Genomic DNA, 16,329 nt, shown 5'->3' on the forward strand with positions numbered 1-16,329 from the left:
ATTTGAAGCGTTAATTCAACTCCTAGAGTACCAATCTGAAACTATAGGGGGCAGTATCAGGTCACACACTCTAACAGAAAAGTGACAGAAAAACATGATATGGGCCATTGCTGAAACTTCACCAGCACCTTTAAGATGGCTTATATAATCATTATATAAGCCATCTTAACGATTGGTCCCCATCTTCATTATGGGGACCAACTTTTAGGTCCCCATGAGGGAGGAGGTCCCCACAACGTGATAAAAACAAGAACACACACACCCATAAAAAGATGACAAACTTAATTAGCGACACACACAAAATCTTTTGAATACCACAGGAGAGCCCACAGCTGGCTGTTGTCTGACTGATGATCTCATGCCAGATGCTGCAGGCAGGCACTTCTGTTTTTCCACAGGTCCTTCAATAAAGAAATGCATAGTTTTTCACAAACACTAGTGTTTCTGTCAAGCTGCCAACATCTGACGGATGAGTTAAATTAGACTGAGATCTGTGTTCGTAGCCTGAAGAAGAGCCCCTGACATGTATTATCCACTTTTGAATAATACGGTACATTCGCTGCTCAAGTGTGATGTGTGCAAAGTCCTCCGTAAAACCAGTTGAAGATGAGAGTGGGCAAAAAAGGGACCAAATGTTTGTTCAATTTCATGAGTCATTTTGGATCAAAATGTCCACCAAATGGTATTAATGTTCTGTCAAGATGGTACGTGATTCACACAAGAAAACAAATGTCGCATTACCACATTATTTTGCAAACAAAAGAGCAAGCTGATAACAGAGAGTGTTCACAGCAGAAACTAAAGACTTCTATCAATGCACATGAAACCAGCAGGTCTGTAGTCTGAGCATCTGAGAATGTAGGAGGGAAAAGGCAAAGACAGAAAAAACCTTTCATCTCTGAGCTGTTTGGAGGCTCCAGGAATTAGATCAAAACATTTATCAGCAGAAGCAGGTCATGTTATTTATCTGACTTTAACCTAATAATCCTCACATCAGCTAATAAAACCTTCAAATGAAGCACATTACTTTAATGGCCTTACTTTCTGCAATGACATAGTTATTAACATTCATCTGTTGTTGTTTATCGGCATGTATAGTGTAAGGATGATTTTAGTTACTTCTTCATATTTCATACGAATAATAATAATAGCGAGAAGGACATAAAGCTATGAAGAAATGTTGAACTTGATTTTGGCTGCCATCCAGATTTTAAAGGAGCAGTTTTGTATATTTTCCAGTTACACGGTGGCATTTTGTAGCCTAATGAAGCAACCATGTTTCCATCAGTTGTTATGAAAATGCTGGATATATCCACTATGACTTTAAAGAAATTTAACTTTGTAACTGAAATTGAGTTTCTTCTTAAGAAACTCCTGCTCTGAAACATGGCTCCTCTATTAAATTAGATTATTTTTTTCATATTTTCTTGTACGCAGACTTGTTTATTAAGAAGTAGTGTCCAAAAATGTTTGGTTTCCCAAAGTGGGAGGTTACATGTGGTTGTTGCTCTTACCATGTTTTAGTATTTTCTCTCTCAAAGAGGGTAAAAGGTGTCTTCACAATGTTTGGAGATCAATTGCTGAAATGAGCTTATCGATCAAGCCAAAGACTGACTAAAGCCCCAGGGCTTCTTTGTGCTCTCTTCAACCCCTTTCTTCTTTCTCACTGATTTCCCACTGAGCTTTTTTTTAAGGACTTACGTATTTTCTGCCTTTTTATTTTGTATATTAGACTTATGTCTATTGACAACATAACATCTCTGGATTCACCACTTGCTATATAAGAACTAACCTGTAAAGATTCTTTAAATATAATGACAATAGCACATTGGAAACCATTTAATATTGAGTATCCAAATAAGGTCAAAGAAAATAAAAATCTTGAAATGATACCATTTCAAGATTGGTATCAATCTTGATACCAATCTTGCTCTTCATAAGCTCTTCATTTTTTTTATTTTTTTTTTTATTTTTGCTTAGTTCTTTTAATAGAAATTCTGTTATAAAAAAGTTATTAGTGTGATTCAGCATTCTAATCTTAAATGTTGTGTTTTCATCATAGCAGAAATAAACATCAGTCCCACATTTTCCAAGAAAGGCAACAGGTGGTTGAGTTCTTTAACGCACTTCCAACTCCATTGTTTGAAAAGACATATGTAGTTCATGTCTTACATACATATGGACTAAGCAATAACTAAATATCTCTCACCTGGCAGACCCTGAGACATTTCCAAATTCCAGATTGGACGTAATAATTTGAGGTTTGTACGCAGCATTCTCATTCAGGTTAGTCATAACTGGACATAATCCAACAGAACGGGAGCATCATGCTCAGATTGTTACAATATGAGTAAGAGGGGAAAAAAAATTTCAACTCACACACACAAACATATATATACAAATAAACCTGATTGAAGTGATTTCAACTAGCAGTGCTAGGATCTGAATTTTTTCAACCTAAAATGATTGCTTTTCTGGTTGCAGCAACCACTGAAAGCTTTTACAATAACAACCAATCACTCTCCCAAACCTGTTAACATGTTATAGGCAACTTAAAACTGCTTTGCTTTCCTTTATTGTTTTTATTTCATGGGGATTTTATTGTTTCTGTTACTTTGCTTTTAGAAAAATAACTGCTTTTTTTGAAGTGTGATCCAAAGGTTAGGCTAGATCCATTTTTAAAACAGTGGTAGTCTACAAAGAGTGAAACAGAAAATATATATTGGGATTTGTTGTATTTATTTTTTTTTGAGTGAGTCTAAAGACATTACAAGAAAAGAAACGAACAAATAACAACAATTAATTTACGGCAAAACGACAAAGTTCAACGAATGCAACTACTGCAAGGCGGTTGTATGTTTCTGTTCTCTCTCTTGTATTGCCAAGTCCTGAGACACCATGACAGACCATAACACCACAGTCATCATCAGGAACAGATGATAAAGCTGGCTGCTAGACAAATTCATTTACTGTTTAGTGAGAAAGGTAAACAAAACATGTAAGGAAATAGCGATGGAAGTCGAGCTCATTAATCATGGCTGTAATAATATCTGTTCTTCTGTTTAATTTGTGGGAAGAGCCTTAGGCCTGCATGTTGTGAGGCGCCACAGTGTGCGCTCGACACTGATGCTCAGAGGAGGGAAAACAGAAACACCTGCATGCAAAAAATACATTAATGATTTAAATAAAGGTCAGGCATAGAAACGGATTCATTGGAGTGATGTGTTCTTAGTGCTGATATGGCTTATCAGGAAACTGTGGACGGCATATTGTCTTGACAGAGCAGAGATGGAGATAAACCAACACCGACAGGCTCCCAAACATCCAGACAGGAGACAGCCTTTAAAAGCTGTGCGTGTACATGTGTGTGTGTGTGTGTGTGTGGGTGTGTGTACGCGTGCGTGTTTGTGTGTTTGTTTAAAAATGCATATACCTGTTCCAGGCAACAAACCAGCAGCATTTGTTGTGGCTTTTAACTTTCTTCAAAGTTCACAGAAGACAGAAGAAACTGTACAATGTTGTTGAGTGTTCTATGTGTTAGTTATGTGACTTTGAATGTGTGTGTGTGAGGGGAGTGCATGTGTGTGTGTGCAGCAGTCTCTGTTGACGCTCTGTGACAGGGACTGTACTGTGGGTTTATCAGTACTTTTTAAATGTTTCCTGCCACTCTTGCTTCCTGCTCTGAGCGCTTCCAACCTTTACAATGCTGCTGCCGATAACGTCTGACGCACACACACACACACGCACACACACATTGACACAGAGAGGTTAACATGCTGTTTCTGAAAATGTTCTTGTGTTTTCTAAACCATCAATAAGTTCAGTGATTATGCTGAGATTAGGCAAAAGCAAATTACAGTCAGATGGAAGTAAAAACTGCTGCAGTAGAACAACATTAGAGAGGATTTGCTTTGGACAGGAAGATCTAAATTGGAGGAAGTCTCCTTGATATTATAGAAAATATTGTAATATTTGTGCACATTTGTCTTGATCATAGTAGAAAGACAGACTGTGCAGTGCGCTGTGGAGGCCAGAGGCTAAATGAGGAAAAAAAACAAAAAACACCACAGCACAGTTAAAAAGATGAATTTGGACAAAAGCAAACATGATGGCTTCGTTAGCATGATGAACAATATCGGTATATTTATTATTTTGATTTTGTACTTTCAACTTTTCAATAAAGAAATGAAAAGTGTAGAATGTGTTTGTAGTTACAGTTTTCCATCACGCAGCACCACTTATGTATGTGAAGACGTAAAAGTTTGAGGCGGATTGAAAATAAGATCTCTGATTAAATATCACAACCACTATACAATTTGAATCAATTTTTTCTCTCTTTCATGTCTGAAAAAGAAATTACAAATGACAGAATACATTTGCACTGAGTACTTCAGGAAAGAACTCACAGTGCTTCACTTATTCCACATTATCCCATGTTACAGTTTTTAATTTTATTAATCTCTCACCACATGCAGATCAAGGCACTTTGCAATTTCTTTTATATTTTGCAAAGCGCCTTGAAACGATATTTGTGTTAATAAATATCATTTCAATATTTATTAATTGAAAATGAGTCAATTAATAAATTGACTCACTTTATAGAAATAAAGTGAGTCAAACCGATCTCTCCTCTTGACACTTGAGGTGGTTTGCTGGGTTTCTCTTTAGCTCTTATTTTTGTTTTCCGGTTCTCTTTCCGGTTAGCTGAGTTTCGGTGGTGATGCTCAGCCTGAGCAGGAGCCTGGGAATGAGATCATCCCTCTCTGGTCCAGAAACAACATGGTTACATATGATGGTGGTTTGCAGAAGTATAAAATGCCAACATTATTTTGGACACTGGACTGACATACTGAGGGCAATTAAAACAGACTATTTATAGTGAATTTTGTAAATATGCACAGTGAGCACTGACCTTTGAGGGAATACTGACATTTACTTTCTACTTGTTCAGTCTAGTTTTGGTTCCACATGAGACGGCTAACAGCGTGCTAATTACTGCAGCTCCTGCAAAAACTAAATCACATTTATGTTTACTGACCTGGAAGGCATCCGCAAGTTGATCATTTGTCCAATATGCTTTGAAAAGAATGCAGAAAAATCTGAATTCTGCTGATTTATGGAAAGCTCATGAAACATATTAAACTTATAGAACTTAAAATGAGTAATAAATTACTTGGTAGGGCAGGTGGGCTTGACAGATTTCTGTCAAGCCCACCTTATATCAGAGGTTCCCACACCTGGTCCTTAAGTACCCTGGGCCTTCATTATTTTAGATTTGTCTCTGTTCCAGAACACTTGATACAAACGACTGCATGACCTCCTCTGGAGGAACCAAATGCTGCAGAAGATGTTAATCAGTCTTTCAGGTGTTTGGCAACAAGGAAACACCCAGAGCATGACGGGCAGGAGTAGATCTGAGGACCGGGTTTGGAGTCTGAGTTTGATGTTTGTGCGTTTTTGTGGGGGAAATAAAAATAAAATGTCATTTTTAAAATCTCTCCTCATTGATCTTTCACAACTCAAGGTGGATCCCAATAAAACAACTGTGGCCAGACAAACGGAAGCTCTTAGGGAAATAACCACACAGTGACACACACACACACACACACACACATACAGGAGCCATCATATCTAATAGCCTCTCAGCAGCAGGTTAATACAGGCAGCATTTGAGGAAGGAACTATGCTGCTCCGGTTTCTCCAAACAGAGCGACTCACTCCATTAAGCACACACATTAATGTTCTCTTACTGAGCTTTTGGCTCCCAAGTTTGCTCAGTGAATTGACAAAGATGGAGAATTGAGACATGTTTGTTCTGGTTTCTCCACATGACAGAAGATTAGACTCTGGGAGACAAAGACTGAGACGGCTACCAGGGAGAGTAGAGAAAATATGAAGTCTAGTCCTGGTCCAAACTGAAACAATATTTCTTATTCTGATTTCCGTAATAAATTTCCTCCTTTCCAATAAAGGCTTAATCAAAGTGGCCTGTTTTAGACGTGTATGTGGGTGTGTGTCTGTGTTGGCTCTCTACATATCAATTCATTTCTGCTTGATGCTGAACTATATTATATTGCAGCAAAAATAATCACATTTAAATAATTAGATTTAATTCCTTGGTGTGGAAACTCAAACCTGATTTCACAACTTTCTGATAATTTAACAGTTTATTGTTACATATCCTGTCCTATCTTCTACTCCACAGCTTTATAATTCTTCTCGCTAAATATGTCATTTGAAATGAGCAGTTACACCAGCTGGTACCAAAAGCCCAGAAACTAAAGTAGCTGTCTGATAACATGTCTGATGCTCTGGTTCTTCTTGCAGTAGATTCTCTGGCCCTTGTACACAAACACATTTGCGTCGGAATGGTATATTTTAAATGTTGACATTTTGCTTTTTGAATTCACACAAGAGAGAGATTGTTGTCTCTTGGACAACAGTACTAATGTAGAGAATCTTAGTATTATCTTTGTGTTATGTTTCGTCTGGACACATTCCCTCAAAGTTCAAATAAAACCTGTTAGGACTTCCATCTTCATATAACTGCCATCATGTGGACCATACCGTCCCAGATGGAGGAGGAAGAACTTGTGGATGTTTTTATCTGAAGTGCCTCAACAGGCTCCTCCGTGGAGAGACTTGTGGTTGTGGATAATGTCTCCCTTGGCTGATTACCTCACTGACAGAACCAGGCAAAAAGGAGACAGCTGAACAGTTCATTTATTCTCCCACTGGTGCCTCGGGAAGACGAGTTCATATCGATGGCTACTAGACAACTCAGGCAATAAATTCATCCTGTCTGTAGCTTAATAAACACATTGATCCTCTCGTGGCATCCAGCGTTACATTCTACTTCTATGTAAACCCAAAGGTTTACTCACTACTGCCCCCCTGTGAAAGTAAATCCATATATTTAGTATATTAATCTGTGTGAAAAACTATAATTTGTCTGAATTTTCATTAGAGTGAAATTCCTCTGTGTAAGCAACTGAATACAACCAGGAAGGATGGTTGTCACAGGGTCTTCTCAGATAAGCCTGCAGATAAGTACTGAGGCACAGGGGGGTTTGTGTGCTAAGAAGACATTGTAATTGTCTCTCCAGTGAGCAACCCCACACTCATGTTTAGTCACACTCCTGTAAACTAAACATGTTTAGTGTGTCACTAACCCTTTGGTTTCCTCACCTGCTCCACAGCCGTACTCTGCGGCTGTGTTGCATCTACATGACAGCATGTAGATCTGGTGCTGGCCCAGGATGAGGACCCTGCCCACCCTCATCAGGACCAGGGTGAGATCCAGACAGATGCAGCCGAGGTGGAAGCAGTCAGGCACTGGCTAGTCCCTTCAAGAAAAGAGATTCAAAGATTTTTAGGGTTTTGCAAACGTTTATAGAACGTTTACCAGGGGATTCATAGCCATAGTTGACCGTCATGTGTATTTTACATCTCCAACTTGTCAGTTCCTCAGGCTGACCAAGCTTTCCATGAGCCCAAGAACATTTTCACCAAGATCCTCACCTTCCTCAACATCAACTGGTGGTAGAAGTGAATGTGTCAGATTCTGCTCCCGCTGTCGCCGCCGTCGCCATTTAGCTTGTTATGACTTTTCAAAAATTATTAACGTTAATTCATAACAAGCGAAATACCTAAATAGATTGAGTCAGATGTTTCACATGGTTTCTGCCAGAGGTCATGTTCAGATCTAAACTGTCAGAATGCTACAGAGACATTTCAATGGGTTTAAATAATTGGATTAGGCATTAATCATCAACCACACACTTTTTCTTCTTCCCAAAGCTAGAAAACGTCTGGTTCGGTTGGTTAGCTTCTGTTTTGCTGTGTTCTCATCAGAAACACTCTGAAATCTCTGGCAGGTCTTGATAACAGTCTCTGGTAGCTGCTTGGAAATGTTTGTTTGAGAAAGCTCTTGTTGCTTTTCAGTTCCACAATGTTTGAAGCTAAATAAATACCCACAGCTTACCTCCATCTCCCTCTTAACCACACTGGACTCCAGTGTTTTCTCACAGCATGCTTTGAGTTTCTGTTAAGATTGGGATCAACTTAGTTTTTACCTTAATGACAGATAAAGGAGGATCAATCAGAAGTATTGATCTGGTGGGGAAATGCTCAACTTGAGCAGCTGGAATTTGAGTTCTTGATTCTGATGAATCCTTTGTGTTAGATATGTAGAGAATCATCATAAAAATGATTTTTGGTGTGATTAACACCACAGCAATCACTTACCCTGAGGTCCATGTGTAGGGAAAAAAAATATAATTCCAAAATAGAGAATAAAAGATTTATTTTACAAAGTTATTTTCACAGATGATTAAACTTCTAAATATTAGTTTTATTTGCAGCCTGCTTACCTCAACATTTTGGGTTATGCTTCTGATCAGATTCTATTTATATCTTTGAATAAAAATCAATGCCAGAATGGAGAAGAGACTCGAGGGAAGATCGGACTGCAACACAAATCTTCTGTCCATCACTGGACGTGAGTGGGTTGGAAAAAGCTGACATTTTAACTTCTGTCCAATCAATAAAAGGGAATTAGAGAGTAAACAGCAGCCTGATAACCAAGAGGCAGTAGCTCTGATGTCATCGAACCTGTTAATAAATCCCCAGTGGAACTCTTTTAAATCTGATACAGAAGAAGTGAAGCTGTTAAAATGCTGCTGCTGTTTCAAGTGAAAGTGATCTAAGTTTGACCTCGTCTCCTAGTAACCATTAACAGGCCCCATCATTATCATCATCCTCATTGTCATCTGACGTAGACATCAGATTCACAGCCTGAAGGTATTTCTGCCACATTCTGCACTTCGGCCTTGGGATCTAAGAAAGACACAAACTTTAACTCATGTGATCAAAATAATCTGCCAAAGAAATTGTTTTGGTTCCAGAACTGCACATTGAACTTAATTATGACAATACCAATAATAAAAATAAAATATCTTTTCACATATTTAAATATACACCATGATAAAAACACTTAATTTAGAAGCATCTCACATCTTCAGCTCCTTCTGTGAAAACTGGTCTCACAAATCTGGGTGTCGTATTTGACATTTCTTTGTCTTTTGACAATCACTGTAAAATATTTATTCATAACTAATTATACATTTAAGGATCATTGCTAAGTTGAGACCAATTGTGTCACAGAATGAGCTAGACCTGCTGTAATAGTCTTATTATTTGTTGAATCAAAGCTCCCTGGCTCACCTTCAGTCTGTACAGAACGCTGCAGTGAGGCTGCTGACTAAAACTAACAGCAGAGACACGTTACTGCTGTTCAGGGAATCCACGGCCAGATTCCTAAATACAGTCTGGGCCTTCTGGATCTTCAGGCTTTGTTTAGGACCCTGAGCTGTCCTAAACAAAGGGACAGCTCAGTCGTCCCTTTGAAAGTCGTGGAGGCGGTGCTTTTTGGCTCCGAGGATCTGGGAAAGATTCTGGATGGAAAACAAAACTTCAAAATGATCCTAATACAAAACTAAAGTGAGCAGCAAAATACCATGACCCGCTGTTCACAACAAAAAGAGCTTTTAGAGCCAACGCTGCTTTAGAGGAGCAAAACCATTTGTGGCTCATATTAAAACACAGGCTGCTCTATTTGCTTTCACAGTAGAGATGTGGGTCAGGTTGCTGTTTCTAAACTGTAATCTCGGTTCACACAAACTTAAACATCTACATGATGGCTGCATGACCCAGTTTGGACCATCTGAAAGATGGTTCCACACAATGCAAGTATGGGATTTCCAATGAACACGACTTTCTGAATGTCTTGGCTCAAAATGTCATCTGTTGGCTGCATCAGAAACACACAACTGACGCATTAGTAATGTCTCCATCATCAGCACCATCTGACGCAGTCACTCTCCTGGTGTAACCCCTCCCATCTCTGCTGGCACAAAACCATATAAATCACTTCAGCTGCAGGTTGGAACCAAGGTGCGTCGACCTGCAGAGTGAGATCTCACCGAGGAGGAGAGCAAGAGAAGGACTGCAGAACCCCAAACCTCTGCTGCTGTCAGAAACCACCTGTGGCTCCAGCTGCTGCCTGGAACTTCATAAAGTAAGTCTCCATCCACCTCCAGCTTCTCCCTTCAGTTCAACCAGTCAGCATGTCGTTATGAGCCTTACTGTGCAACTTTGGAGCGTCTGCTATCAGGTTTTTGTACATTATTATTGTCATTATTATGATTATTATTATTACTTCCCAGCTGAATCTAGCTACAGACATGAAGCTGGTAGCCTCTGTTCGTCTCCCACAGCTCATCTGAAATTGAACGAGCTGCTGATGAGAGTCCGTTCAGCACCACAGACAGCTCCGGACTCCGTTTGGGTCCGGACCTCGTTCCCGTGCTTTGCTTTTCTCTTTTCCTGCCTCGGAGAAATCATTACTCTACAGACACTCGGCAGGTCGGGCCTCAGCCACAGTCTGAGCCCAGAATGATCTGAAGTAACGTCCTGCAGCGCGTTGCAGCCGCCAACCTGTTACAGCTCATTGAAGGAGCAGAGGTCGAGAAAAGGAACGAAAGATTTGAGATGACACATATGCACGAGTCTTATAATAATAATAATAATAATAATAATAATAATAATAATAATAATAATAATAATAATAATAATAATAATAATAATAATAATAATAATAATAATAATAGTGTTTAACTAAGCGTTCATATTATTTGTCTGTTCATGCGTTCGTTGTTTTCCATGAATGCATGCAGGGATCTCATGTGGAATTAAATTTAGCTGCAGACTTAATTGAAAACTTTCTCTTTGAATGTGTTTTGGTTCTGACGTCATTAGGCTGCATTAGTTTTACCCCTGAAGAGGCCAGAACATTTCAGAGGAAACTTCTGCTAGTTAGCAATTATTTGTTGGGTTAAAAAGAGTAAAAAAGAAACAAGAAAAAAAAACCACACACGTAAAAATAAATAAATAAATAAACAATTTCCTTGTAGAACATAGAAGATTACTTTAATTGGACAGAAGTGACGTGTTTTTTTAATATCATAATATCAATTAAAAAGAGCAAATTATGAGAATAAAATAAGAACTTTTAGTATTTTAAATATTCTCTAATCAGCAAAGAGACAAATACAGTGCAACTTGTCAACAGGTGTTCAGGGAGGAGTTACATGGATTATATTTTGCTCTTTATAAAGAATGGCTACAGGCAGAAGGAAACCCTGCTGTAGTATTTGTGGGTGCAGCAGAACTGGGTCTGGGTGAATCTGTTGCAGACAGGTCAGCCGTCCTGAACAAAGCGAACAGTTCATGATGGAGAACAGTTTGCTGCTGTGACCTCTGACCCATAGCAGACGGAAACATTTTCACATTCTTTCCAAGGATTTTGCCAAATTTTGAGGAGCACAGTGACCTCTGCTCCTGCAGACAGCAATAACCGCAGAGCGATCTCCTGCACAAGGCGAAGGGTTCCAGCTTCCTCAGGAGTTGACTCGTCTGCCTCCTGCACACAGCATCCATGCTTTAGTTCAGTTTGATATTTACACAAACACCCATGAATATCACTGTTATGAAAGTATCTTCATATTAATAAACCCTTTCTTTTTTTTTAGAATTCAAAGCCTCTCTAAGAACGTCCAAATTTCAAAGCCTCTCTAAGAACGTCCAAATATCAAGCTCTTAAAAATAGCAAATCAATTTTGTTTCCACTTGTCTCTTTTTCCCCCATTTTATTTGTATTTTCTGTGTTCTGTTCTGGCAGTTCGGGCCAACTACTTCAGATGGCTGTGATGCTGAGACCATGGACGATGCTGGTGGCCGCTGTGCTGTGTGTGCTGGTCTGTCTGGGAGCGCTGGCGGACGCCTACCCTCCAAAGCCAGAGAACCCTGGAGAGGACGCTCCGCCTGAAGAGCTGGCCAAGTACTACACGGCCCTGAGACACTACATCAACCTGATCACCAGGCAGAGGTCAGTGCTCGTCCTCCATGTCCCGGTTCAGGGCAGATGGGTGGAACTCGCTTTAGTTTCATCAATGATGGCAGAAAGAAAAAGTCCGTCATCTAAAACTGTAAAAGAATTCTTTCTATTCTGATGATCTTGCAATCTGCAGAAATCCATCTCATGACATTATCATTTTCTAATAGCTAATTTATTTATTTTTTTACCACTGAACAATTTCCATCATTATGCAAATAGAAAAAAAACAACTCAAGACATAAAAAAAAAGAAAAAAGAAAGAAACTGCATTAGGATGAAAACGTTACCCTTGAATTTATTTTTTTCCTTCAACTTTTCCACTTGAGATCACATACATTTTTCCTTGATTGAGTCACAACAGCAGCCGCTTCCCCAGTCCTGCCCACAGCGTCGATAACGTGGGATTCTTCTATGCATGCAGCTAGCTGAAGCCGCTCTGATCAGATTACAGTTCGTCCCCTGAACCTCCAGGCCTCCAAATCTACAGCAGCAGAGCAATAAAAGTTATAAAGATGGACCCAGAGAGAATCCCAAATTTAGTTATCAGGGCCAAATCCAGGCCTGATGTTCTCAGGTGCAGTGCAGTGTTGAGCGTTTTTATTTAAAGCAGTCTGGCTCAGGAGCCATCTGCTCGCATTCATGAAAGTTAAATAGCTTATTGATACTTGAAGGCTGGAAGAATGCAGCCAAGAAAAACACATTTGTTTCTTTTATGTCTTTCTGGAGACTTGTTTATGAAAACACTTTGTGACCAATAAGATTTGTTACTGTTCCCACACTCCTGCTTCATATACACACTACTGAGTTTAAAGAGCGGAGCCTTACTTATAGGAAACTGTGGGAGAGTGGAATTATTTTTTGTTTTGTGTGCTTTTGTCATATTCAGACAAAAGCTCACAAAACACTTTGGTGTGCTTTCAAAATGTAAGTACTAAGATAAACAACAGAGGTAACAGAGAAATAAATCAAATCTGTACTTTTGGTGGAATCTGGTAGAGGAAGTCAATCTTTATTGGCCAAGCTTAAAATCAGTCACTGATAATTGGATATTTGCTGAGATGTATTTGTGAACAAATAAAACTCAACCACCAAAACTGAAATCTCTAGCATCAGATTATAGCAATACAGCAAACTAACAAACATACTATAAAGATTATTCTTTGTGCTTTCACAACATAAAAATGGCCAATTCCTTTAAATCCTACTTTTAAATGATAAACAATTTGAAATGTTTCAACTGATCTCCGTTGAAATGGTTAAATCTGATTTAAAGGTATATACATTTTCAGTAATCAAATGTTGAACTTCTAGATATATTGTTTGTGTTTAAGCATTTCTGGGGCCCCTGAAGCCCAGAGGCCCTTCTGCTCAATTCACTTATTCCTTGGGCTGGCTCTGAACCAGACTCAGTCATTTTCAGTAAGAAATTGAAAGAAATGTTGAACTGTAATATCTTATTTTATTGTCAAGGTACTTGTGTCTGTGTTCTTAACAGAATTGACTAAATTCCACATCGGAGGGTAAAAACTAAAAACCAGTCAGGATATCTGTATTGGTGCATCTCCACATGAAGCATGCAGATTAAAACTATGGCAAAAATATAAAAACAGACAAATTAAATGAGACTTCAAAGTAAAAGCAAACTTACAACCAAGAAAAAAAAAACTCTACAGTTATAAAAAATAGCATTCTCAGAACAAATGAAAAGTGCCACTGAGTGGAGTTGTTTTTAACAAACATACAATATGTGAATATTTGTGCATCGAACGCAGCAACACAAAAGAGATGCACATGAGGTTTAAAGTTTTCACTACTTTCTCTCAGATGAAAGTATAAATGAGATCATAACAGTCATGCAGGTAGAAAATATCGGCTGGACCGACTCTGGAGATTTATGGTGCAGAACTGACCATTATGAGAGATGGAAAATATCTTACGGTATGAGACAGCAACAGCTGGGAATCCAAATGTGTATTTCTTGCCTGATTGCTTCCCTGCAAGGCAGCACATACACACGCACACACACACTCCAACGCACACACACATACTGACAGACTGAGATGAAGAAGCGGGGCGTAAGATTGGATGCTGTGATGGTGGAGCAGCTCGGGCTGCTGGGGTTTTGTTGTTTCTCTTAGAAAAACACCTGCAGTCTACTGTCTGGTAAACCATGCAATGGTTTTACATGAGCCCCTGTTGCCCCAGATGCCCCTGTTGCCTCAGATGCCCCACCTCAAGTAAAGGTGAAAAGAGTGAAAGGGGGACAATGACTGTAACTCTGCATCACAGCTTTCCACACAAACACTCACTTAACTTATTGTGTACATTCTACATCCCACTGACACTTACAAAGATAAATGATGTCATATAAGAGTTATTATAAAACTGAAAACACACCAATATGTTCGATAAAACTGCAGTTTAATTGGATTTAAACTATGATTTAATGTGTCTCTGTTCCCCTCTGCAGATACGGGAAGCGCTCGGCTCAGGAGGACGTGGTCGCAGAGCTGCTGTTTGGAGGCGACAGCAGCAGAGACCAGAGATCAAGGTGGAGCACCTCATCCACCCTAGGGGGAGTGTGTGTGTGTGTGTGTGTGTGTGTGGGGGGGGGGGCGGGGGGGGGGGTTGGTGCATGTGACGAAGAACCAGACGCTGACTGGCTTCTCTCTGTCTGCCTCCCAACAGATACGATGACTCTTTCATGTGGTGACGCTGCAGCCCTCCTTCCTCCTCATGGTGCTTCTCTTCTGGGGCCTTCCCAGAATGCACCTGGAGGAGCCAACAGGTGCCTCTCACCCCCTCTAAAGCCAACAGAATGACCATTGCTGACCAGAGCACAAGCTCTCTCTCTGTCTCTCGTCATTTCGACAACTTTGTTGTTCTATAACAGTGCTGTGCCGTAAGTCAGTGTCCAGATTAAAACATGTGAGGTCAGAGCAGCCAATCGAACGAGGAGCCGTGTCTTTGTGTCCCTCCATCCCTGTATCGTGAAGACATTCTGTTTCGCTGTTGCCACTGCCGAGAGGAAGAGCAGAGGGTGTGAATAAAACCATTTTCTGTGTGACTAACGTTTGTTTATGACTTCCTTGTTATGGGATGAAAGTCTGGAACAGGCTGAGCTGTACGGTGTAGAAGACCAGTATTAACATGTTGTCATAAGTTTGTGTAATATCATGATAGTTAGTAATTCAAAACATGATGTCAGACAAACAGTGGTGTCCTCACTCTCACATGATCTTTTACCAAAAGATAAAGAGAATCCATCGCAGAACAGAAACAAACACACAAACAGCCACAGGGGGACGCAAATCTAGACTCAAAACAAATTTACCATGAAAATGGTGAGACCAGGACACATCGAGGTTGTGAAGTCTAAAACACATAAAACATAAATAGACAAAATATACAAAAAGGGGGAACATTACTCAAATTTTTCATCTGTTCTTTAATTTATTCAGATTAAGACCCGATGTGTTATTTTCTGAGATCCCTATGTCATCATTTCAAACAGTTTCTGTATAATAGGCGAGTTCTCCAGGTCTGGGTGTGGCTGCTGACACTCAACCAAGAAAGAAGAAGAAGAATGTCAGGACTGATCACAGTCAATTCTTAGTTTCTTTCACTGATAAATCCCCATTCTAAACCCGTTAGCATTCGTACAGGTTATTTTTGTTTTATATTCACATTTATTTGATGGTCAAAATCTTTTGAGCTCTTTATCAAGACCAGCTACTCCAAAGCAGTTCACTCCACATCCAATCCTTACTGTGTGAAGAACACAATTAGTGTCCAGTGATCTCAAAACTGTAGGTATTGTAGAACGGTCATTTCATTTGGCATGTATGTTTTGCAAACAAACATTCATGCATAACTGGAACAGAATTCAGCTCAGTCTGAAAATGTCAAACAGTTATATGGTGGTATCTTGATAGCAAAGTGTAAAAACACACAAAGTAGGCTAATGATGTCATTAAAGACATCCTGTTCCTAAACATTAAGGAGTTTAGGAACAGGAGTGGGTCTGTGGTGTTTTTTTCTGTCTAAACATCTAACGGAGACACAAAAACTTCAAAAAAAGCAAGTATGAATACAGGCAAAATGTAATTACTATAATACTTTAAAAATGTTCTGGTTTTGTTTTTACAGAAAAAACAGAACATTTGATGCACAGCCTTAACCTCAAGATCTTCACTAAATAATTTTTTCTTCCTTTGTTTGTTGCCACTACATTTTCTAATCAATTTACCTGGGTTAAGGTGCAACATCCAACCCTTTCCTCTGGGTGGTAGTGTTGCCTCGTTTCGGAACTAGTTAAAGAACCATTAGATAGTCCAGAGCCCTGCATTCAGTCACCTAGGTTGTCTAGATCC

At 39.4% G+C, this 16,329-nt stretch overlaps 1 protein-coding gene across 1 annotated transcript; it reads left to right on the forward strand.

Annotated features, from left to right (window-relative positions):
- Window positions 1-9,948: 9,948 nt before the first annotated feature.
- pyya (peptide YYa) lies at window positions 9,949-15,028 on the forward strand. Its single transcript, XM_044099092.1, has 4 exons — window positions 9,949-10,078; window positions 11,741-11,947; window positions 14,427-14,507; window positions 14,645-15,028. The coding sequence occupies exons 2-4, from the start codon at window positions 11,760-11,762 to the stop codon at window positions 14,667-14,669; spliced, it is 294 nt and encodes a 97-aa protein (XP_043955027.1). The 5' UTR covers window positions 9,949-10,078; window positions 11,741-11,759; the 3' UTR covers window positions 14,670-15,028.
- Window positions 15,029-16,329: the final 1,301 nt, after the last annotated feature.

This window comes from Gambusia affinis, linkage group LG19 (assembly GCF_019740435.1).
Source record: "Gambusia affinis linkage group LG19, SWU_Gaff_1.0, whole genome shotgun sequence".
In the NCBI taxonomy this organism is placed as follows: Eukaryota; Metazoa; Chordata; class Actinopteri; order Cyprinodontiformes; family Poeciliidae; genus Gambusia; species Gambusia affinis.

Excerpts from the sequence above, each read along its gene's own strand:
- pyya (XM_044099092.1), top strand. The coding sequence starts at position 11,760 with ATGGCTGTGATGCTGAGACCATGGACGATGCTGGTGGCCGCTGTGCTG. Across the intron at positions 11,948-14,426 it reads AACCTGATCACCAGGCAGAG|ATACGGGAAGCGCTCGGCTC; the intron begins GTCAGTGCTCGT and ends TCCCCTCTGCAG. Across the intron at positions 14,508-14,644 it reads AGCAGAGACCAGAGATCAAG|ATACGATGACTCTTTCATGT; the intron begins GTGGAGCACCTC and ends GCCTCCCAACAG.